Source organism: Schistocerca piceifrons, chromosome 2 (genome assembly GCF_021461385.2).
Source record: "Schistocerca piceifrons isolate TAMUIC-IGC-003096 chromosome 2, iqSchPice1.1, whole genome shotgun sequence".
NCBI lineage: Eukaryota > Metazoa > Arthropoda > Insecta > Orthoptera > Acrididae > Schistocerca > Schistocerca piceifrons.
The window spans coordinates 478,115,203-478,141,642 of record NC_060139.1 but is presented as its reverse complement, the minus strand read 5'-3'; the positions used below and the strand labels follow the sequence as shown (position 1 = coordinate 478,141,642).

Genomic DNA, 26,440 nt, shown 5'->3' with positions numbered 1-26,440 from the left:
GTATGTTACCATAGGTCGAGGCCGGGTTAATCGTGGGAGCGGAGAATGTATTGTAAGGATAAATCCCATCTGTGCAGTTCAGAAAAGCTGGTGGTTGAGGAGAGGATACAAATGGCTCGGTTAGTGAAGCAGCCATTGAAATCAAGTGTGTTATGTTCAGCTGCATGTTATGCCACAGGGTGGTCTGCTTTGCTCTTGGCCACAGTTGGACAGAGGCCTTTCATCCTAGTGGACAGCTGGTTGGTAGGCATACTAATATGAAAAGCAGTGCAATGGTTGCAGCAGAGCTGCCAAATAACATGGCTGCTTTGACAGCCGGCCTGGTCCTTGATGGGGTAGGATAAACCGGTACCAGGACTTGAATACGAAGTGCTTTGTGGGTGGATTGAGTCTTCCCAAGGAATATGATCCTTGTGGCAAGGAGTTGGGACTAGGAGTGGCATAGGGGCTGACTAAGATGTTATGGAGGTTGGGAGGGTAACAGAGCAACACTTTAGCAGGCCTGGGAAGTATCTCGGGTACGATGTCCTTCGTTTCAGGGCATGATGACAAGTAATTAAAGCCATGGTGAAGGATGTGGTTCAGTTGTTCCAGTACAGGATGGTATTGAGTGATTAATGGGGACACTCCATTTGTGGCTGGTTCTTGGGGTTGGTGGGAGGATTGGGGGGGGGGGGGGGGGAATTGTGCAAGAGATCTACTTGTGGACTAGGTCTGGGGGGTAGTGCCAAACTGTGATGACCTCGGTGAGACCCTCACTGTAGTGAGCAAGGGAGTTCTTGTCACTGCAGATGTGCTGTCCCCGGGTGGCCAGGCTGTATGGAAGAGATTTTTTGGTGTGGAAGGGATGACAGCTGTCAAAATGCAGGTACTGTTTGTGGTTGGTGCTCTTAATGTGGACAGAGGTGCAGATGTAGCCATCAGAGAGGGGTAACTCAACATCTAGGAAGGTGGCACACTGGGATGAGTAGGATCACATGAAGCAGATGGGAAGACGTTGTGATTGTGAAAGAATGAAGATAGGATGTCTTTGCCCTGACCTGAGATCATGTGGATATCATCAGTGAACCTGAATCAGAATAGGGGTTTGGTGTTTTGGGAGGCTAGGAAGGTCTCCTCTAGATGGCCCATAAAAAGGTTGGCGTAGGAGGGTTTCATGCAGGTGCCCATGGCTATCCTGCAGAATTTTTTTATATACCTTTCCTTCAGATGAGAAGTGGTTGTGGGTTAGGCTAAAGTTAGCAAGGTGTATGAGGAATGAGGTAATGGGTTTGGTGTCTGAAGGACATTTGGAAAAGTAGTGTTCAATAGCAGTGAGACTATGAGCATGAGGGATGTTGGTGTACAGGGAAGTGGCGTCAACAGTGATGAGTAGGAATCCAGGGTGTAAAGGGGTGGGGATGATGGGGAGTCGATGAAGAAAGTGGTTGGTGTCTTTGATGTGGTAGGCTAGATTATGGGCAGTCAGTTGGAGGTGTTGGTCTATAAGGGCCAAAATTCCTTCAGTGGGAGCACAATAACCTGCCACCATGGGGCGTCCAGGATTGTTAGGTTTGTGGATTTTGAGAAACATGTAGAACGTGGGTGTGCAGGGTGTCATAGGGATAAGGAGGGAAATGGATTCATGGGAGATGTTCTGGGAAGGGCCTAAAGTGGTGTTCCGTCACCCACCCGACCTCCACAACATGCTAGTCCATCCCTATGCCACTCCCAGTCCCAACCCCTTACCACAAGGATCATATCCCTGTGGAAGACCCAGGTGCAAAACCTGTCCAGCACTTCCTATTCAAGTTCTCTCACAGGCTTATCCTACCCTATCAGGGGCAGGGCCAACTGTCAAAGCAGCCATGTTATTTACCAGCCCTGCTGCAATCATTGCACAGCTTTATATATCGGTGTGGCTACCAAACAGCTATCCACCAGGATGAACGACCTCTGTCAAACTGTGGCCAAGAACAAAGCAGACCACCCTGTAGCACAACATGCATGGAACATAACACATTTGATTTCAATGGCTGCATCACTACCCGAGCCATATGGATCCTTCCCTCCACCACCAGCTTTTCTGAACTGCGCAGATGGGAGTTATCCTTACAATATATTCTCCACTCCCATAATTATCCCGGCCTCAACATATAGTAACATACTGTCTCCACCCCCTCTGTCCTATCATTTCCTCCACTTTCTCATCTCTCACCCTGTTTATTTGCAGCCCTCTGCGAGTGCATCTGCCCCTCTTTCCCCATTCCTCTCCTTTTGTGCTTCTTTTTTGCCTCTTTTTCCCTCCTTTCCTCCCTCCCTCCCTCCCCCCCCCCCCCCCCCACTTTCTTTTTCTCCCACCTCCCCGCCCCACAACCTTCTGGCACTGTGCCTGTAGGCAGTCCAGACCCTGCGCACTCCACCAGACAGCATTCGTCTCTCTCCCCATCCGTACACTACTATCCCTTACCCTTCCCCACCCCTTACAGATTGCTGCTTGCATCCCACATGAAAGTTGCGTTTTGGCTTTGATATGTTGGAGTTGGTGGGCATGCGTGCATGAGGTGTGCCTGCTTGTATGAATGGTGTATGTCTCTCTTTTGCTGACGTGTGTCTCTCTTTTACTGATGAATGCTGTGGCCAAAAGCTTTATGTAAGTGTCTTGTAATTGTGCCTGTTTGCAGCTCATGTATTCTTAATGGCAAGTAGCAATCTGTCTTTTCCAACGTTGTTGATGTTCCTGCCTGGAGTTTCCATTGTTTGATATGTAGCATCTTTTGTTTCCTGTCTCCTATGTAATTTGCACTGTGGTGTGTGTATGTGTAGTATTGCCAGCTTTTACTCAGTGCTTTGACTGCTGCTTGCCTTTTGGCATTAAGTGGTTGAAAAAACATATTTTTCGAAAGTAGTAGTGTATAAATATACATCATAAGCTACCTTTTACTTAAGAAGCATATCAGCAGCTTGAGCTTCAGTGTTTGCAGCTGTCTTTGACGCCAACACAGTTACTGACCCCAGCATTTTTGTGGAGCAGTACTTTCATTGTAATGGTAGTGATACTGTTAGAAAGCATTATTCCATAGAATATTTCTCAAGGCAGTATTTTAAGTGGAACACTTTCCATTTGAATCTTTCTCTATAAAATACTGTGTAATGTTCTCCACAAGTTGTCTGGTTTTCAGTACCAACTTTTCATCTGGCATCTGTTGTCTGTAGTTGACAGTTGAATAAATGAAAGAATTGGCAGAAAAGACTGGTTTCAGCTTTTCATCTGAACAGGTGTGGTCATTTTTGGAGTATAATGCTAGGTGTGGAGTTGATGCAAGGTGTATGCAATTTAAATGAGTTCAGGTCATGTATGGTAGCAATAAAAGCTCAGAGTTTGTAAGTGTTCTGTATTGTGCATACTTTTTCCATTTGTGCTGTTGTCCCAGCATTGGTGAAAAAAGGGACTAAATTTTTGTTACTCAAGATAAATTGGGTGCAGTTCAGGAATATTTTATGGTTAACCTTTTAATTAAGATTTTAATCACCAATGATTGGACAGTTTTCCAGAAATTTATGAGGAAATATGAAACCCATCTGTTTCTTATAGAGTTGAGATTGTGTTTGCATTGCCAGTACTTGTTTTTTTTTCTTGCAGTGATTCTTTTATCATATTGATACCCCTATTAATTTTTTTTCAGAATTTGCTGGCCGTGTTCTTCAGGATGGGCCAAACCCTCGAGTTGGAAAAAAATCAGATCAGGCCCATCCTCCTATCCATCCAACAAAATACACAAACTCACTCACAGGTGAATGTCTCATGCTTGCGTTTTTCAGCTTGTATCTTTTTTCCTGTTGTGTGTACTAGCTATATTGAAAATAAACTCTGGTGTAGTTGTTGATATCAGTGCTGAGGCTGGGGTAATCGGTTCAAGTGTCTGCAGATGACTAATTATGTAGCAGAGGACAACTCAATTGTGTGAACTGAATGGCAGAGAAGTGGTTGGAGTGAGGGAATGAAACTTGGCAGACTGTTGTACTGCAGGTGTTACAGAAGAGGTAGACGTTATGGGTGGTGGCTAAAAGCTATTGGTGAAATCACATTCGTTATTAGAGTCTAGTACCACTTAGTATCCCTGTTCTTTTTAAAGTGTAGATAATTGCCAAGTGATTGTTGTACCAAGTTGTTACAGCCTGCATTTGGATGCAGCCAAGTTTGGATCCAAAGCCTGTATCTAATTTAAACTGTGTACAGTGAACAAATGATGTTGACACTAGGTTAAAATACAGTTTTCAATAAAAGCAAAGAATGTAACTCAGAGGATGTACTAATGTAATCAAGACCTCACGATCTGGAATGTGGTACATTACATAAACCAACAATACTTCAGAGGATGCCCCTTGTCTGTTGTAGAAGATGTTATATCGCTTGAATACCTTCCAGTAATGGTAGAAGTGATTGTGTTTACCTTTTATTTTTCACAATTAATATTTTGTGTAATTTTGTAAATTGAACTGTATACTCTAGTACTGCTTTGTAGTATGGTGAATTAAGCCTTTCCACCAAGACAGTTAAAGTTTTCAGGTGTTTACATGGTATTCTTTCTCTTCCTAAGTTATTTGTATTTCATTCTAGTTTGTACTAACACCTGTGTCATCAGTTTCAATATATACCGAGTAGGAGTCATTCTTTACTTGGGAACTGAGTAAGTCTCCATTCTTTGCAGATACAATTATTATTTTTATCCATAAATTGTTAGAATTGGTAGTGTGCCTTAAATTTATAGTTTGGATAGTATACCACTGTTTGATACTTTGTCCTGAAAATACAAAATTTTTGTTTATGTCCAGAAGACACACTACTTCCTCTTTGTGCATGTTTTGAAGGCACACTTGAGATTAGGAGTACATTGCATGTAATAATTGTTTCTTTACTATATAGAAGCATCTCTTATTCCATTCTGGGCCTCTTAGTTTTGGATCATGTTGTCAAAATATTTTCAATTTTAATTGTGTTATGTCTGTTATCTCACAGTATCATTTCATAAATGTATCCTCTGTGTCTTTTAAGTAAATATGAAAATGTATACTTTTTTGTTTGTGTTGCACACTTTCTTCACTGTTTAGAACACTTGTATTCTGATCATTGCATCCGTATTTTCTTTAAGTCTATAAAAATGTGCCAACTCCTATCAACATTTCTGATAATATTTATAGTATTTTAAATACAAGAAGAGAGAATGGCTGGCTTACCTTCAGGACGCAAAATTCCTGTTTCTGCCTGCAGAAACACTTCTGGAAGCAATGATTATTGTTTTCTACTTCAAACGCTTTTATTAATAGTGCTGTGAATCTCGTCTCATGAAGGTAACTACAGTACAGCCATTCTGTGTTCTTTTTACAGTTTCTCAGCTGAGTTTTCTGTAGTTCTTTGTTAGTAATTAAGTTGGGGATGTAAAATTAATGACCCTGTAATCTCACCACTTCTTTCTTTTTCCTGGTTTATAAATTTTCATGAGACTGTGTTCTTTTCATTCTTTAAATTTATTAACTGAGCTGACTTCAAAGCTTGTATGTTTGTCATGGAATACCACTGTTTCATTTTTTTCATCTTTGTATGCAGATTCCCTCATTTTGACAAATGTCCAAGTTAGGTAACATAATTTGTATCATGTCAAGATGTTGATTTTTACTTCCAACTGGCCAAGCTTCTTTACTATTTTTACATCCATGGCATTTAAGTGTTGTTACCAGACATGGCTTATGGTTTCCATATTGGGCAATGCTGTGATGTTAATTGATTGGAACTAACCTAGACCTTGGACTATGCTACAAATCAGTCCGTCATTGCAACCAAGATTTCAGGGGGGAGAGATGGGGGAGGCTATATCACACTCTAGCAAAATATTTAGATACTGGATCTTCTTTCCAGTTTGTATTCAACTACTAAATAACATCAAAAGCTAACTCCCAAGATGAGATATATAGATAGCTTATTTATCCCCCAATGTCACATTTTCCAACATTTTACCACAACAAATCATAATACAGAATGTGTTTTGGAGAGATCTTTAATGCGGTGTATGTTAGCTTCGCTGCATGCTTCGTGTTTGTGATGTTTTCATCTCTAAACTTCAGGGTTTAATGTCTTTTGTGCTCAAACCACAGTGTTTATGAGTTCGCATTATGAAACAGTAATGTTTCCATGACATCACGAAGCTTGTGTTGTGATTGGCTGACATAAGCAACCCTACCAACCACTATATTAATTTCCATGCCATATTTGTTGTATTTATAATTGTATATTACAAAAATATGCATGATATGAAGTGATATAGCGCAATAAAGATCTCTCCAAAATGCGTCATCATTAGTATGACTTCATGTGCTAAAATGTCAGGAAATTTTATACTTTAGCACCAAAGATCATAACTATGGACACTTTAGTAAAATATGAAGTTGGTGGTTAAACATGTGACTATCCTTTTTATGCACTTAAATTCATAAGCTAAATTGATTGTTACATCAAAGCACTAGTCTCTTACCTTCTGTTAATACACTTTTGCTTACCGTAATTCACTTGTTTATAGGTGAAATCGGTCTATGACCATTTCATTAAAATTTGGCTGATTCAGTAGTTCTTTACCAAGAGGACCCTTCGCAAGTGCATAAAGTCTATCCTCATTCATGGTATTAGGCATGAATGTTTTCACTTGCTTAAACATAGAGAAACAGTGTTCTGCCATTCCTGTCATCATTGGGAAGGTTAATATTATCTGCAGAAACTTGACACTTTCAGGAAAAGCTTTTGCCACGTTGTTATCTTTCACTTTCATAAAATCCCTTCAGCTGTATAACATGTTCCATTCATGGCATAAGTATATTTACTGTAATGTAAGCAATAACAGCTACTGGTACTTTTAGTTCTTTTTCTGGGAAAATAATTTTGTGTTTAGAAAACAACTGATGGTTCAAACATTTGTGCAGTTGACAAGTGATTGTTAAAACCGAATCAGTCACTGATCTGGGTCACAATACAGCCGCAGACGTGGTGTTCACACCATTCTTGATTCAGTGAGATGTCCCCGTTTTGCAGTTGGTTCTTCTCATTCCCAGTGATCGTCTGTGTCAAGTGAGGTCCTAACATGCTGGACGAAGCTGTAAGCTTAGTCGTAAGTTTTCACTGCTTCAGTATTCCTTTGTTGCAGTTGGCTGAACATTTACAGTGAGGCACAACTTTATTAAAAAAAATTTAACCAGAAGAGGAAATCTTCATCTTGCAGGAAACACTTTACTCCCAGAGCCTTGTTTATTGTTCTGTAATCATTAGTATCATCATCAATAATTTTTTACACTCACTCAGCAATTTGCTTTTGGTATTTGTATATAGTGATTATATTCCATGATTTGAAATTCCATCTTATGGACTGAGGACAAGGAATACATTTCTTCTTTATCTCATCCTTCAAGTAGCCAAAGAAGATCCACTCTTGCTTGTTGCCTGTCACACGATGTTCAACAAATAAATTTAACTGATGTACATAACATGAAAGAAGTAAGCATTTTCATACATCTCTTTAATTCTGATTTGAACTCCACTTTTATGGCCACTCATAACAGGGGCACCACCATAACAATGAGTTATCAGTTTTTCTGGTGTTTCAGTTATGTAAAAAAAGTTTGCAGTTACATAAGTATGATTCGGATTCTCCATAAAAAAGTAATCAAGTTTTGTCTGAAACATTTTTTTTAAACCATTGACAGATGGTGCTGAAATTGAGAAAAAGTAAAATTGGGGAAGAATGCTGATTTATTTAGAATTATCTGAGAAAGATGCATCAAATTGATAAAACATGTGCACCAATTCCTTTGTTACGCCAAATTAAGTTATTTTTGTACCAAATGTACTGTATCCTACTCTTAGCGTTACCCAGGAGCGATGACATGGACATAGTAGAATGATGTTCCCATGGGGTGCTTCATTAGTGAAAGTCCCCTTGCCTCTCACATGTTGGGGTCCTTCATTAGTGAGATTCCCCTTGTCTCTCACAATTTGGGGTGCTTAATTAATGAAATTAGCTACAAAGAAATTGTTCAAAATTATCCCCATTTGCTTCAGTGCATAAAGTCAATTGTCTGTGAAAGTTGTCCACAGTTTTGAGCAGCACATCCCGTGGTATTGCTGCACATGCTCTTCAAATGCGTTGGTCTGTATCATTTCAGGTTGTGGGCTGTCTGTCATAAACAATATTTTTTAAATAATCCCACAATAAAAAATCAGGAGATGTTAAGTCTGGTGAATGTGGAGGCCACTGAATTGGCCCGCTGCGTTCTATCCACAGACCAGGGTACCGTAAATTTAAAACGTTCCACACCTGTTGGAACCACATTCATTGCCCAGTTCCTAAATCAACATCTTCCATTAGCTCCAACAAATCATCGCAGAGAAGTTGTAAATAAGATTTCTGTCAAAAAAGTATGGTCCTATCAAGTAACCATTTAAATTCCACACTAGACTATTAACGATCATTTGTGTTAATTGTCAACAGGTCTGTGCCAGTGTGGATTGACAGGGGACCAATAATGACAATCATGATGATTTAATTCGCCATTGTTTTTGAATGTGGCTTCATTGGTGAACATAACATATGTAAAAAAAAATCATTGTCACCTCGTATCATTTCCAAGGCCCATTGGCAGAAATGCATGCGTATTTCCATATCTTTTGGTGTTAATGCCTGTGTCAGTGTGATATGATACGAATGATATTTATGTGCCTTCAAACTCCTCAAAACAGTCGATTTCGGTATTCCAGTTTGTCTCTGAATCGCACGACTACTCATTTTGGGATCCAATTGAACACAGGCGAGAACAGTAAGGGTACTAGCATCATTTTCATTGTAATCGCAATGACGAGGTGGATGCTGCATGTATCCATTCCGAGCTCATTGAGTGCAATTTCAAATAATGTTTTCGCTTTGATGTCATCTGTTAGGGAAACGATCCACATACAATTGCGCTGCTGCAGCGTAATTGTTATGGCATTCACCTAAAATTAACATCATATCAACTATCTCTGTAGGAGGATAGTGAGCCATGTTTCGCTAAAGAATAATTTACTTTCGTCAGTTCATGTTTGCGGTTCACAATCTGAAAGTGAAATGATGTCTGATCGCATTGTACCAACCTTTATACTAAGCCATTGTTCACAGTTTGGCCATGGTAGCGCCACAGTCTGGTGAGTAATGCAATTGGGAAGAGTCCCCTAACGAGAGTTTAATGCCATTCCGCCTCCCTCCACCAAAAACTGTGGCGGGTAGTATACATTTTGTAAAAAAATAGCTTAATTTGATGTAATGAACGAATTGGCGCACATTTAGTATCAATTTGATGTGTCCTTCTCGAATCATTCTAAATAAATCGGAGTTCTTCCCCATTTTAATTTTTCCTGATTTCAGTGCCATCTGTCAATTGTTTAAAAAATGTTTCAGACAAAACTTGATTACTTTGAATTTGAATCTGCAATAAAAAATGGGGTTTCCATTTAAGATTTTAAAGTTTCCCCCCCGCCCCGCCCCGCCCCGCCCAAGGGGGCTGGGGGTCACGAGTAGTATCATTTGATGTCCCCCTTTGAGCTTACAAACTTGTCTTACCCACTATTTTTACCCAATGTATAGTTTTCGAGATAATCTCATCCGAAACTTCATATGGACCACTCTGTATACGGGTTTTTTGATACATTTTCATTACTCATTACATGTCTTTATATTAAGGCGGCAAGCACTATCTAGTTGGCACATAATGTCCACTTTCTGTGGCACTGAAAATTCAGTAAAACCATTTAAATGTTTTTCACTGGGATTGTGTTTTTTCACCTTTGGGTGAAAATTTTTTTAAGTCTGTGATACCATTCTCAGTCCAACACTATCACTGCTATTTGTCACAAGACAGGTGAAACAGAAACAGCATTTTTCATTTCACATCCACACAACTACCCCATGTCAGCCACATTGTAGTCTTTCAGGGACTGATGACCTCAGATGTTAAGTCCCATAGTGCTTAGAGCCATTTGATTGTACCCTTGCCTTGATATACATGGTTTTTGTTCTTGATTGATGTTAAGATCAGGTCGGGGTGCACCAAGTTCCTTCACACTCATCCTAACCAGGTTTCAAAATTTTACTTGATAAATTGCACACTGAATTCATGGTGTGTTGTTTTTGAGCTCGTAGTATGCTGCTGTTATTCACAATAAAGTAAAATTCTATAAATTTAAGCATAACACACTCACATAAAGAAACTTACCAGTACCATACGTGAGCCACAAACACAATCAGCAGGGAAGGTAACTAAAGTAAAGGGACATATTTTGCACACTTTTTCCTCTAATCATTCATGAAACTCTTGCTAGGTGATGATACGTTACCATACTCTACTGCACATTGCAAGATATTTGCAAACTTATTCCAATGGTGGATAAAATAGTAATGAAGAAAGAAACAATTATCTACCCATTATAAAAACAATAATACTAAACATTGATTAATGACTACCAAAGCGTAATACAGATATACAGATACAGGGATTCGAAGGCGAAATTTCAGCAACTCTTTTCATTCTGTTTTGATGTAAGCAGTGGAACATGAAAATTGTGTGTAGGTTGGTAGAACACCCTTAGGCTGAAATGCCAGAGCCTTTGAGATACCCACAAGAGCTGTACTCTAAGGAAGCCCCACTCCCGAACCTCTGTTACATAGAGCTAAGCAGCATTGCAAGGTACAGCCATAAAAGTAATTATTACCTGTTCGAAAAACATGACTTGATACCACATATCAGCAGTTCCAAAAACATTTACCGGTATTATTTAAATCCATGTTAGAAATTTGCGAATTTAAATCCTGCAATACATTTTTTGTAAATTTATTTTAATATGTATTCTGGGGCAGCTCCATCTCAGAGCCATTAATTATGATCCGTGCCTGGGTGGTCCAAATTCCTACACTACATCATCTGAGCTTGTTTAGTTTCAATGTTAATCAAAATGGTATCATGATCATACTTGTAGAGTAACATTTTCTGGCATATAAATTTTATTTATTTTCTGTCTTAATGGTTTGTTCTTGAACTTAGATAATCCTTCTGTATATATTATTCGTTTCAATAAATTTTTTCATCACCTCTTGTCTTTGACTTCCTAAAATCATTCTGCTAAAGCTCCTTGTTTATGATGCCATTCATTTGTTTTTGACTACATGTATGTATTTGTAGAAGACATCTGCATTCTCACTGCCTTCAGTTTTTAATGATAGTTATTAAATCTGTTTAATTATATGGAACTCTTGTAACTACTTGTTCATTTTGTGGAGGTACCTCCATCTCAGTATTCACAAAAGGAAAATAATGTGAAAACACCAAACAAATAAAAGAGGAACATAGGCGATTTGTGTGGTAAATGAGAAGAGAATGTGTGAAAATATGAGGCTCATATGGTATTTGTTATTACAGGGAATGAACAAAGATTATACGAATTTATTGTTCGACACTTCCTCGCATGTTGCTCCAAGGATGCTGAGGGCCTGGAAACTATAGTGGACATTGATATTGCTGGAGAAAAGGTTATCTTTCATATTATTTAAAAGACAAACTATTTAAAGACAAATATGTTATGAATTCATGCTGCATAGTTCTTCTTCTACACCATCATCATCATTTTTCTGCATGGTGCAATGTGTTGAAGAAATATTGTTGTAAATATGTTGGTGTGATAGAAGGGAAGTGACTTAGCCCATAATATAGAATGGTTTCAAAGAAATACTTTTCACTAAACAGTGGAATCCAACAATTTACATCTGTGCTACAATACCGTAGCTTGCTGATGATTAAATTGCTTTATCCAAAGGACAAAGGGAATTAAAATGCAGATTGGTTTGATGTGAGATGGAATAGAACCCACTCCTTACAAAGTCATGAAATGCAAGCAGCTTCAGTAAGGCTGAAGTATACTGTACTAAATTGGAAACTGAAGGAAAAGTCTGGTAGGAGAAGGGGAAAAATTGAAGGAAAGATATGTACGTGAAGAAGTATAGGAAAAGATTACAGCTCAATAATTTTCTATTATTGTGACTTGGTATTCAACTTTCTTTCTTTTTTTATTTTTTGTTTTTTTAAAGTACATTCATAGTAGTTTTCAATATTTTAATATTCTGAGTATTCTTTAATCGTCCCTCGTCCCTCTTTTATCCTTGTATGCGTCTCTCTCTCTCTCTCTCTCTCTCTCTCTCTCTCTCTCTCTCTCTCTCTCTCCCTCCCCCTTTCCCCCTCCCCACCAAATCTCTCTCCCCCTCCCTCTCTCAATGCCCCTCCTTCCTCTCCTCCCTTCTCACTTCCACCCCCACCCCTCTTGAGGACTCTGAACAATTTCTCTGTCATTTAGGCCTGGTAAGACTCCACTTGGTATTTTTAAGTCATTATTTCTCATTCCAGGTGAGTCAGTTTTGAAGCAGAGTATTTGATACAGCACTGTCCTTTTTTAAAGATTGACAAGTGAAATTAAAAATAGAAAAGTACTAAGTTAAAAAGATAGGTGGAAAAAGTAGATTGTTTCTACTGCCTCAGTTTATTAGAATGTTAAGCATTAAATTTAAAAGTATACTTTTTTCCTAGAACTAATGTTTCTTTCTATATTAATTGACAGGATAATGGTTCTGGTAATTGATGTAAGTAAAATATAACAACAAAAACAATCAATTTTGACTAAATAATTTAATTGGATGGATAAAAAATCTACTCACCAAGAGGCAGCAGAACACACACATCAAAGATGGTTGTAATTAGGCAAGCTTTCAGAGCCAGTGGCCCCTCCTTCAGGCAGAAGGAAATATTTACCGCATTGGATGAGATGGAAAGATTGATCATCCCATGCGGTAAGTCTCCCATTGAAATATGCTCACTATTTTTATTTACTTAAATTTGGCATATTTCGTGACAGTACCTTTTCCGTTAAATGTTTACAAGGCGATATTTGTCTTGGCTTCAGTTGTGTAGTGGAAGTATGATTCCCTTATGCAGTTTTGTTGACTGCAGAAATGACCTGGTTCAATGCGTTTGCCTCATTTTTGGTGCTTCAAATACCATTTCTTCGAATGTGGTTTCTTCTTAAAGTTTATATTAAAAAATAGTAATATAATTCATTTTTTTCTGTTCACTAACAAATTATTTATGACGGCGACCTGCACATTGTTCTACCGTCAACACACACCAAGAGTTAACTGCCGACTGACTACAGTCAAAGACTCCAGCGTCAAAGACATTTTACGCAACACACAAGCTTCCACTTGTAACCAGTCTCTTTGATATTCTTCGTCACATCTACTAATAGTAATCAATATGCTGTCACTGTCAAAAATATAAGTAAATTAACATAAGATAAGGCAAATTACAGTTTAAAAAAATTCTGACAAAAATATAAGAAAACATTTACAATTTGGTATCGACAAATCCGGTAGAAAATAACACATCTCCCAGATCCATTACACCCTGACTCTCGGTTCTGGGTGACTTTCCCGAAATCTACCCATTTTCCTACACCTGTCCTGTCCTTTTCCTTCACCCCTCTTCCTTCCCCTTCAACCCTTCTGCCAGAAGAAGGAACCACTGGGTCTGAAAGCTAGCCTAATTACAACCTTCTTTTATGAATGTTTTCTGCCACTACTTGGTGAGTAGATTTTTTTATCTATAAAATTAAATTATAGGAAGTGAAATGTTACTCACTAAGCAGAAAGAGACATTTGAAGTGTTCAGTCTGAATTGGAAGCAGTATTAGTAGTAGTAGTAGTAGTAGTAGAATGTAGCAGCAGAAATTCCGGTATAAAAAACTAATTATGAACTACAGGATATAATTATTGTGTATACAATGATAATTCAAAGTGAAATTAAAATGCAGGTATAGGTAGCGCATTAAAAAATAAACAAAGAAATATTTGAGAACAGATGAGAGCAATCAAGAACTCTCAGTGATAATGTTGAGGATCTTCAGTTATTGACCAGTACTTTGTATTACAGAACAGCAGTCTTCGATCATTCAACGCTATCTGAAAAGTAAAACTGGAGATATGGAAAATTATTTCACCAAATGAGTCATTTGAATGCTACCTCCAGCCACACAATTTGAATTATTTGAATTCCTCTGCAGCCACACCTCTCATGAATTCTTGAAATTGCAGTCATTTCTCTGATGTATGTCCTGTTCTTATCATCTTCATGGACGTGACTTGTGTGAGTTATTTGTTACTATTTCCATTTCATTCTTTAAAGGCCTCATCTATGTGTTTAGTTGAATATATTTCAAGGCACTAATCCAAAGACTGGCTTTTAAACCCCTGATTGTCTTTCATTGTTTGGCCTTTCATTTCATTGCTAGCTTTGTGTGTATTAAAAATAGTTATCTAACAGGATCATGGAAAGTAAAACTCAGTTGTGCACTTAACAAACCTTAGAGTTAATAGTTTCTAAATTTTAATTCACTCATATTTTCTGTTTCACCATTGCAGTCTACTTTACCTTCTTCTTTTCAACATTTCTTTATCTCCCTGATTTACTTCGTGTTCATTAACTTTTTTGTATCACTTTGTGATGTGATGTTTACTCCTCTGCTTCTGTCCAGACAAAATCGCTCTTGCCATCAGTGTGTCAACTGTATGCAAATCTTGTTGCTGTCTAAAATTTGAATCTTAGTTATTACTTTCCGCTGTTATTGGGTGTCTTGTATGCCTCTCTTGACACAGAAGTCTTATTTTTCATACTGAGTGGTTATGTCGGTATGAAAGAATTGGCACAGTTGATAGTTTGACATTAATCATCTTTCACCAGTGTATATCTGGCATATCATTTGACACTGTTCCTGTTGTTACACTCTATAAGGCTCCGAAGTACATTACTTTTTTATGTACACTCTTTGACATGAAATATGATAGGAGGCGAGCCACCACAGAGTCTGATTCCATGCCAATCATGGCATGGGACAGAAACAAGCCCGTGCTGATAATTCTGTAAGTCTATGTATCTGCACAAACTGGCAACACTGTAGGCTGTGGCATTAATGAAGAAAGGCTTGTCTCCGTTTAAGTTGTTATGTGACATCTATGCCCATAGTCTCATGGTAAATAGCATGTTGTCTGAATGCAATGTCTGGAAGTCAAAAGTGCTTGGTGCATAAATTTTATTGCACCTTTTATGTGAATGCTGAAGTCCTGAGTGTAATGGTAGCACAGCAACAACAACGTATTTCACTTTTGACACACTGCTAGTAAGAGCTCCATCCAAAAACATTTTTGCGACAGATTTCATGACAGACCATCTGCCTTTGAACAATGCATGTGTCAGATCTCTGCAGGACCCACTTGCTGGCACTTGGCAACAGCTGCCATACTGGAACTGCATTCCCTTGCACCTGTGTTGAAAGCATCAGCTACTGTGCATTGCTTTTGGGAGTATAAAATGCTTTACAGTTGTTTAGTGACATTCCACTAAAGATGTAAATGATATGTATTTCACACAGGGACAGAAAACCCATTTTATGTCATGAGTATTGTGTTACGCTAACATGCAAGACATGAACAGCACATAATTTGTAAAAAAGAGGTTCCCAGTATTGTGACCTTCCAGGGTGTCATCCGCCCTTCCCCCTAACAGAGATACCAGTACGGTGACTGGCATGTACCATCACAAATCGAGCTCTGGACATAAGTATGGCTCAAAATTAATATTATAGTTTGTGATCCAATCAAAATACTGCACTATGTTATTTGATGTTGTTATTAATGCCTCATATCTCATTTCTTTTCCTTTTAGAACCTATCCTTCATGCAGTTTTTCATCAGGAATTCATAGGTATTTATCAAGCCACAGTGAATAACTGGGGTGTAATGAGTTTTACTGTCATTGTTCGATTTCTTACAGTAAATGTATGCAATCAACTGTGTGAATACCTTGCAGTGCATTCTCTGTAACCACACAGGCACACTGCACATTTTGACGTCCACCTATGGATTCATAGAGAACTTTATTTAATGCAGATTGGATGTTGTATTTAAGGTATTGGATTAGATTTAAACCAACACAATTGCCCATTTTTGAAGATACCGAGAGTGGAAGTAAGTTGCTGAAGCCAGTGTCAACAAACTTGTACAGAAGTGTGTAATTACCATTACCTAGACTTAGCATGGAGGAACTAAATTCACTTCATAACTATTCTTCTGAGATATGGCTCCTACGTGATGAACAAAACTTGGAATTGTGTCTTTGAAGGGTGATTCAAAGTTCTTCAGGGACATTTGTTTAATGAAGAAGCTCGTTATTGAAAAAGCAGACAGCTCTGATTATTAACCCAGTTTACTGAGGTGAGCTCATGAGAAGACTTGAGGTGTAAAAGTTTTCTTCAGTAATTATTAAAGAATTTCTTCTAATAATTTGCAGTTCCATTAAATAAAACAGAAAAGAGGAACCTAGAGTGCAGTGTTTGCACTGTGATTAGAATTGAGAACTGATGTTGCCCCTGCATTACAAGACAAGTGGAACCAGCTGAGCTAATAAGACTCTGTTGGGTGCTGGTCTCTCTCACAACAGTATTGGTAGCTGAGCATCATAATTCAATTTAAGGATAAAAACAGTTGTTAGTTGCATGAAGTACAGTATTCTTGGAGTCCAAGAGTTAAATTTTGTGTCTCATCTTACACGAGAAAATGGTAAAGGGAATGCCAAGTGAATTTAACAGAACCATTCAGGACAACAAAAGAAAGTGAATGCTCTGTTACACAGTTGCCAAATATTTGCAATCATGTTGCCAGGCCTTAGCTGTCCTAGGGGCAGTGATGTAGCAAAATGCTTGCTGTGCTCATCTCATACGGGAGGCGTGAGCACATTTTAATTTTACACAACATTTTTCATTATCATTTATGATAATTTTTAATGTCACCTTTCAGGCTATCTGTATTTAAGGTATTCAGTTGGATTTAATCTAGAACTCCTCATTTTTGAAGCTTTCTGGTTGGATGGGGAGAGGGATGGGGTGTAAACACTGGTGCTATATAATTTCAGCTTAGGGATAGCAAAGCTAGTGATATTAGTTTCTGCTCATACAGAAAACGAAATATTGAGGTATATAATTTACCATCATGATTATAATTTCCCCAGAATAGAAACTTTGATAGTTTGGAATAAAAACTTATTTCAGTGGAATAAAAAGTATGTGGAAATCAGCCTTCCCCCCACAAATCACAAAACATAAGATATTAAATACTTTGCACCTCGAAATCAACTGTGTCTGTGTGCAGTCTTGTGACACAATAAATAGTGTTTCATAACTAGCACTAGTGTGCAGAACTATGTTGGTGGGGATGGAAGCAAGAAGAAAAGCAGTTAACTTATTATTCAGTGCTACACAGTAATCAATTCATCTGAGAAAAGAAGAAACTGAAAATTATGTTCATTAAGACAGAAACTAAACTGTAAATGTGAGCAATGTGCCATTCTGCACCTTCACATGTTTCCACCTTGAAACCAATACACATTATGCGTACTAACTAACCTATTCATTGCTTTCATAATGGTCCCTTCTTGTATGGTCCCTTAACAATCAAAACAATCCAAACGTCACTGGTGGTTTCTTGTAATCTTTCCAGCAACTTTTTTTGTGTGTTGCTTGGTGCCCATAAAGCAGACCATTTGCCTACTCCCACAAGGCATTACATCGATGTTGCCAGAAGGATTATTAATAGTACTCGAAATCGAATATCACAAGTGGAACAAGCACCTGATTACCCGGAATTTCCATGTTAGTTTACATGTTGTTGTTGTGGTTTTCAGTCCAGAGACTGGTTTGATGCAGCTCAACATGCTACTCTATCCTGTGCAAGCTTTATCATCTCCAAGTACCTACTGAAACTGACATCCTTCTGAATTTGCTTAGTGTATTCATCTCTTGGTCTCCCTCTACGATTTTTACCCTCCATGCTGCCTCCAATACTAAATTGGTGATTCCTTGATGCCTTAGAACCTGCCCTACCAACCGATCCCTTCTTTTAGTCAAGTTGTGCCACAAATTCCTCTTCTCCCCAATTCCATTCAGTAGCTTCTCATTAGTTACATGATATACTCATCTAATCTTCAGCACCACATTTTGAAAGCTTCTATTCTCTTCTTGTCTAAACTATTTATCATCCATGTTTCACTTCCATACATGGCTACACTCCATACAAATACTTTCAGAAAAGTCTTCCTGACAATTAAATGTATACTCGATGTTAACAAATTTCTCTTCTTCAGAAATGCTGTCCTTGCCATTGCCAGTATGCATTTGATATCCTCTCTACTTCGACCATCATCAGTTATTTTTCTCCCCAAATAGCAAAACTCATTAACTACTTTAAGTGTCTCTTTTCCTAATCTAATTCTCTCAGCATCACCTAATTTAATTTGACTCCATTCCATTATTCTCGTTTTGCTTTTGTTGATGTTAATTTTATATCCTCCTTTCAAGACACTGTCCATACCATTGAACTGCTCTTCTAGGTCCTTTGCTGTCTTGTACAGAATTACAATGTTATCGGCAAACCGCAAAGTTTTTATTTCTTCTCCATAGATTTTAATTCCTATTCCGAATTTTTCTTTTGTTTCCTTCACTGCTTGCTCCATATACAGATTGAATAGCATTGGGGATAGGCTACAATCCTGTCTCACTCCCTTCCCAACCACTGCTTCCCTTTCATGCTCCTCAACTATTATAACTGCCATCTGGTTTCTGTACAAATTGTAAATAGCCTTTTGCTCCCTGTATTTGACCCCTACCACCTTCAGAATTTGAAAGAGTGTATTCCAGTTAACACTGTCAAAAGCTTTCTGTAAGCCTACAAATGCTAGAAATGTAGGTTTCCCTTTTCTTAATCTATCTTCTAAGATAAGGTGTAGGGTCAGTATTGCCTCACGTGTTCCAATATTTCCACGGAATCCAAACTGATCTTCCCCGAGGTCAGGTCCTACCAGTTTTTCCATTCACCTGTAAAGAATTCGTGTTAGTATTTTACAGCTGTGACTTATTAAACTGATAGTTTGCTATTTTTCGCATCTGTCAACACCTGCTTTCTTTGGGATTGGAATTATAATATTCTTCTTGAAGTCTGAGGGCATTTCACCTGTCTCATACATCTTGCTCAACAGATGGTACAGTTTTGTCAGGGCTGACTCTCCCAAGGCTACCAGTAGTTCTGATGAAATGTTGTCTACTCCCAGGGCCTTGTTTCTACTTCGGTCTTTCAGTACTCTGTCAAACTCTTCATGCAGTATCATATCTCCCATTTCATCTTCATCTACGTTCTCTTCCATTTCCATAAAATTGCCCTCAAGTACATCGCCCTTGTATAAACCCTACATACTCTTTCCACCTTCCACCTTTCGGCTTTCCTTTCTTTGCTTATAACTGGGTTTCCATCCGAGCTCTTGATATTCATACAGGTGGTTATCTTTTCTCCAAAGGTCTCTTTAATTTTCCTGAAGGCAGTATCTATCTTACCCCTAGTGATGTATGCCTCTACATCCTTACATTTGTCCTCTAGCCATCCCTGCTTAGTCATTTTGTACTCCGTGTCGATCTCATTTTTGAGACATTTGTATTTCTTTTTGCCTGCTTCATTTACTGCATTTTTATGTTCTCTCCTTTCATCAACTAAATTCAGTATCTCTTCTGTTACCCAAGGATTTGTATTAGCTCTCATCTTTTTACCTTCTTGATCCTCTGCTGCCATCACTATTTCATCTCTCAAAGCTACCTATTCTTCTTCTACTGTATTTCTTTCCCCCATTCTTGTCAATCGTTCCCTAACACTCTCTCTGAAACTCTCATCAACCCCTGGTTCTTTCAGTTTATCCAGGTTCCATCTCCTCAAATTCCCACTTTTTTGCAGTTTCTTCAGTTTTAATCTATAGTTCATAACCAGTAGATTGTGGTCAGAGTCCACATCTGCCCTCTGTCTTACCATTATATAATCTATCTGAAACTTTCCACTGTCTCCAGGCCTCTTCCACGTATTTAGCCTTCTTTTATGATTCTTAAACCAAGTATTAGCTATGATTAAGTTGTTCTCTTTGCAAAACTCTACCAGACGACTTCCTCTTTCATTCCTTTCCCCCATTCAATATTCACCTTCTACTTTTTCTTCTTTTCCTTTTCCTACTATCGACTTCCAGTCCCCCATCACTGTTATATTTTTGTCTCCCTTGACTATCTGAATAATCTCTTCTATCATTTCTTCAATCTCTTCATCATCTGTGGAGCTAGTGGCCATATAAACTTGTACTACTATGGTTGGTGTGGGCTTCGTGTCTATCTTGGCTACAATAATGCATTCACTATGCTGTTCGTAGTAGCTTACCCATGCTCCTATTTTTTTTTACTCATTATTAAAACCTTCTCCTGCATTACTCCTATCTGATTTTGTATTTAGAACCCTGTATTTACCTGACCAGAAGTCTTGTTCCTCCTGCCACTGAACTTCACTAATTCCCGCTATATGTAACTTTAACCTATCCATCATCATCATCATCACCATCACCATTTAAGACTGATTATGCCTTTCAGCATTCAGTCTTATGAAATTTTTCCATGATCCCCTATTCAGTGCTAACTTTGGTGCCCCTTCTGATGTTAAGCCTATTACTTCAAAATCATTCTTAACCGAATCCCGGTACCGCATATGCAAGACTGCTTATTTTGTGTTCACATATCTTAATCTCACCCAGCCAGTCTGTTGTTTTCAACATAATAATATGAACAACAGTGGAGACAGGTTGCAGCCTTGTCTTACCCCTGAAGCTACTGTGAACCATGAACTCAATTTACTGTCAACTCTAACTGCTGCCTGACTATCTATGTAAAGACCTTTAATTGCTTGCAAAAGTTTGCCTCCTATTCCATAATCTTGTAGAACAGACAATAACTTCCTCCTAGGAACCCAGTCATATGCCTTTTCTGGATCTATAAAGCATAGATACAATTCCCTGTTCCACTTGTAACACTTCTCCATTATTTGCTGTAAGCTAAAGATCTGGTCCTGACAACATCTAATAGGCCTAAACCCACACTGATTTTCATCCAATTTGTCGTCAACTATACTCGCACTTTCCTTTCAACAATACCTGAGAAGATTTTACCCACAACGCTGATTAAAGAGATACCTCTATAGTTGTTACAATCTTTTCTGTTCCCATGTTTAAAGATTGGTATGATTACTGCTTTCGTCCAGTCTGATGGAACCTGTCCCGACACCCACGCCATTTCAATTATCCTATGTAGCCATTTAAGACCTGACAGTCCACTGTATTTGATGAGTTCCGACTTAATTTCATCCACCCCAGCCACTTTATTGCACTGCAATCTATTGACCATTACCTCCACTTCCTCAAATGTGATCCTATTTCCTTCATCATTCCTATCCCATTGTACATCGAAATCTGAAACATTACTGATGGTATTTTCACCTAAATTGAGCAACTCTTCAAAATATTCCCTCCATTTGCCCAAGGCATCAACAGGATTCACGAGCAGTTTTCCTGACCTGTTCAAAATACTTCTCATTTCCTTCTTACCTCCCTTTCGAAGGCTGCTAATTACATTCCAGAATAGTTTTCCAGCAGCTTGAACCAGTCTCCAACCTGTTTCCAAAGTCTTCCCAAGATTTCTTCTTGGATGCTGCAATTATCTGTTTGGCTTTGTTTCTTTCTTCAACATAACTTTCTCTGTCTACCTGAGTTCTAGTATGTAGCCATTTTTGATACACCTTCTTTTTCCTTTTACAGGCTGCCTTGACTGTGTCATTCCACCAAGTTGTTTGCTTCATCCTACCTTTACACACTACTGTTCCAAGACATTCTTTAGCCGCTTCTAGTACTGTGTCCCTGTACCTTGTCCATTCATTTTCCAATGGCTGTAATTGGCTACATTCAACTAACTGGTACCTTTCTGAGATCACTGTTATGTATTTGTGCCTGATTTCCTTATCCTGAAGTTTCTCCACTCTTATCCTCCTACATATGGACCTGACCTGCACTTTCGGCCTCACAATACCAATTTCACTGTGGATTAAATAGTGATCAGTGTCATCAAAGAATCCCCTGAATACCGTGTGTCCCTCACAGCCTTCCTGAATTCCTGATTTGTTATTACATAGTCAATGACAGATCTGGTTCCCCTGCCTTCCCAAGTATACTGGTGAATGTTCTTATGTTTAAAAAAGGAGTTTGTGATTGCTAAGCCCATACTGGCACAGAAATCCAAGAGTTGTTTCCTGTTCCTGTTGGCCTCCATATCCTTTCCAAATTTACCCATAACCTTTTCATACCCTTCTGTTCGATTTCCAATCCTGGCATTAAAATCACCCATGAGCAGAACACTGTCCTTGTCCTGTACTCTAACAACTACATCACTGAGTGCGTCATAAAAACTATCCCTCTTAGCTTGATCTGTCCCTTCATAATGTGAATATACTGACACAATCCTAATTTTCTTGCTAGACACTGTCAAATCTATCCACATCAGTTGTTCATTTACATACCTTATTGCAACTACGCTCGGTTCCATTTCTTTCCTGATGTAAAGCCCTGCACCCCATTGTGCTATTCCTGCTTTGACTCCTGACAGGTAAACCTTGTATTCTCCCACTTCCTCTTCTTTCTCACCCCTTACCCGAATGTCACTAACAGCTAAAACGTCCAGCCCCATCTTACTTGCAGCCTCTGCCAGCTCTACCTTCTTCCCAGAGTAGCCCCCATTGATATTAATAGCTCCCCATCTCATTACCATTTGTTTGCCAAGTCGTATCTTTGGAGTCCCTGGTTTGTCACTTAGAGGTGGGACTCCGTCACCTCCAAAGGTCCGAGGCATTTTGCTCTGATTGTTGCCAGCATCATATTTAAAGTACCAGGGAAGCAGGTTGCTAGCCTTACTTGCCCCGGGTCCCATTGAGTTTTACCCCAAACTGTTGAGGGACTAACCAGTGGATTTGGTAGCCTTTGCCGTCTGAGCAGAAAGGTGACCATGACTCAGAATATGTCCAAGATGCCCAGCCTTATTCCAAAGTAACTGGTATCCCGACTGTCAGGACCACTTACTTGGCCACTCATACGTTGCATGTGGTTCATGAACTAGGACATGACAACAGGAACCCACACCATGAACCACCTATCCATCTCCCTTTTTAAATTTTCTAACCTACCTGTCCGATTAAGGGATCTGACATTCCACACTTCGATCCGTAGAACACCAGTTTTGTTTCTCCTGATAACGACGTCCTCCTGAGTCGTCCCTGCCCGAATGGGGGACTATTTTACTTCCGGGATATTTTACCCAAGTGAAACGTGCAACAGTCCATTCATTCAGAATCATTAGTCATGTGCATTGATATCAAGTAGGGATAGGAAAGCTCTTGCAATTGAATGAACAACAATGATAATAATAGTAACAATAAAAACTAATAATGAATGAAGTTTATTTAATTACAGAAAGAGGTTTATGGTTAAAAGTAAAAGAAAATAAAAATAGGCTGGCCATTCAGTTGTAGCAATGTAAAGTTATTCTTAGTACTTTGTTACTGAATTCTGTTTTGGCTATTTGCAGAGAGTGAGGAGGTGAGGGGGGGGGGGGGGGGGGGCAGAAACTGAAGCAATACACAATAGTGGTCCAACGAAATCCGAACCAGCAACTACCCTTGACTTAGATCTTGAAGCGATCATGGCACCATGGACCAAACATGACACTGCGTTGTTTTGCTCTCTGCCATTGTTCTGGAGGTAGTTAACACAGACAATTCACAACATGAAATATAAAACCAGTTGAAATTTAAGTGTGGAATTACCTCCCTAGGACCAAAAAATTAAATTTGCTAGCTGGATGTCACAAAAACGTAATGACTATTCAGATTACTTCATCAGTATAAAAAGAGAATATTACAAAAATTTAGCAGGATCACTTGGTGTCAGTACTGAAAGGTATTGATGTGCCAAACATCGTCAGCTATATTGCCAAGTCTCAGCTGCACTAACTATGCACTATGAAGAACTTCATGCACAGCTCACAGTGTCCTCACTGCTATCCTCTGCCTGCTCAGTCAGCCCTAAGTGGGACAGCGCTACCAGATGCTGTTCTCAGGGACAGTTTCAAACCAACAGCAGATTACGTAATTGAAAAATAAAAATGAACTGCATACTTATCCTGTTCAGCTTGTGACAAAATCTTTCATTAACAAAACTAAAAATGTGTACAAAATGACATTATCCAGAAGCCAAGAAGAAACAATAAGATAGTAAGACCTGAGTTTCTCCTGCCGTATACAATTTTCAAATAACTTACAGAAATTGAGCAAGGTAATATTTACAGCGACCACCAATATTTCGGCGGGAGTACACCCTGCCATTTCCAAGGCACAAACTGCAATGGACAGGCGATGTACAAGCAAATTTAAAACCTCAGTTCTTGTAGTAATTCAGGAAAGATAACATACACACTTACTGAACACTAGTGCCACCAAGGACGACCAAAGTCAGAGGTATCGATAGTGAAAGAGTACGAACTAGCAGATGAGGTAACATTTGACTCTGTCCCTTCACCCCCCCCCCCCCCCCCCCCAAGGGAGAGAGTACAGGATTAGAAGCAGAGTTTAAACAAAAACCTCCATCCCTGTTTACAAGGTTGCATGGTAATTTAATCTCAACAGCTTCCCTAATAACACTGCCCCAATAGCTGGACATGCATGTCAATATCTCGGTATTGTTATGTAACATAGTGTGTCCAGTAGCTAAACAGTGTTCGGCAGTAGCAGATCTATTTGGCTGCTGTAGTTGTGTGTGCCATTTATGCTCAGTACATCGGTCCTCCACGGTCCTGATAGTCTGACCAATGTATGCCATGCCACAGCTACAAGGAATGTGATGTACACCCGCCTTACACAAACCAAGATAATCCGTTACAGAACAAGAAGCACTCAAATTTTAGATGGGGGTCGGAACCACATTTCACATAATATTTCCATAAAATATGACCAGTCTTGTTGGAAGTGCTTCCTGCATAAGGCAAAAAAGCAGTAGACTTAGGCGTCAACTCAGTATTATCATCAGTCACCCAATGCGCAGTTGGTCAATAGCACACTGTACATTCAATCTGTCTTTCACTATATCCATTCTGACGAGATGTAGCTTCAAGATGAGCCAGTTCAGCTAGCAAAGTCTTAGTGTTGGAATTGAAATGTGCCCTGTGTACCAAGGTGCAAAGTACCCCTTCATGCTGATCCGCATGGTAACAGCTATCAGCCTGTAAATACAAGTGAGTGTGAGTACGTTTCTGATAAAGTGCATGTCCCAATGATCCATCAACCTTCCTCCTAAACAAAATGTCAAGAAAGAGAAGGCAACCATCCTCTTCCACCTCCATCGTAAAATGAATGTTCGGGAGGATCGAGTTCAGATGTTCTAAAAAGCCATTCAAATTCTCCCAACCATGAGGCCAAACAACAAATTTGAATGCCTTTTTAGATCATTTGAACTCAATTCATCCAAACATTCATTTTACAGTGGAGGTGGAAGAGAATGGTTGCCTTCCCTTTCTTGATGTTTTGGTTAGGAGAAAGGTTGGGACATGCAATTTACCAGAAACATATCCAAACTGACTTGTATTTACAGGCTGTTTTAGTTGTCACCATCTAGCTCAGTGTGAAGGTTACTTCGTACCTTGGTACACAGAGCACATGTCATTTCCGACACTGAGACTTTATCAGCTGAGCAAGGCAGATTGAACGTGTGTTGTGCTATTGACCAACTGTGTATCGGGTGACTGATGATAATACTGAGTCAACACCTAAGTCTACTGCCTATTTGCCTTACACAGGAAGCACTTCCAACAAGATTGGTCATATTTTATGGAAATACAATGTGAAATGTGTTTTTCTAACTCCATCTAAAGGATGAAATTGGTTTGTGTAACACGGATGTATATCACATTCCTTGTAGCTGTGACATGCCATACATTGGTCAGACTATCAGGACCATGGAGGACCGATGTACTGAGCATAAATGGCACACACAATTACAGTGGCCAAGTAGATCTGCTGTTGCTGAACCCAATATTATATAACAATGCCAAGATACTGGCATGCACATCCAGCTATTGGGACAGTGTTATTAGGGAAGCTGTTGAGATTGAATTAGTGAGCAACTTTGTAAACATGGATGTAGGTTTTTGTTTAAACTTGGCTTGGCATCCTGCTCTCTACCTTGTCAAAAAACAGAGGGACAGAGTCAATGTTACCTCACCAGCTAATTCGTAGTCTTTCACTATCGATACCTCTGACTTTCGTCACCTTTAGTGGCACTAGTGTGTGTGTGTGTGTGTGTGTGTGTGTGTGTGTGTGTGTGTGTTAGTGTTATCTTTCCTGAACTA

General features: G+C 39.0%; 1 protein-coding gene across 1 annotated transcript in view; it reads left to right on the top strand.

Annotated features, from left to right (window-relative positions):
- Positions 1 to 26,440, top strand: part of LOC124776834 (DNA topoisomerase 3-alpha) — a 177,952-nt gene that overhangs the window by 81,595 nt on the left and 69,917 nt on the right. Inside the window, exons 8-9 of the mRNA XM_047252000.1 lie at positions 3,666 to 3,773; positions 11,470 to 11,579. Of these exons, the coding sequence (XP_047107956.1) occupies positions 3,666 to 3,773; positions 11,470 to 11,579 (218 nt within the window). The remainder of the gene's footprint in view (positions 1 to 3,665; positions 3,774 to 11,469; positions 11,580 to 26,440) is intronic.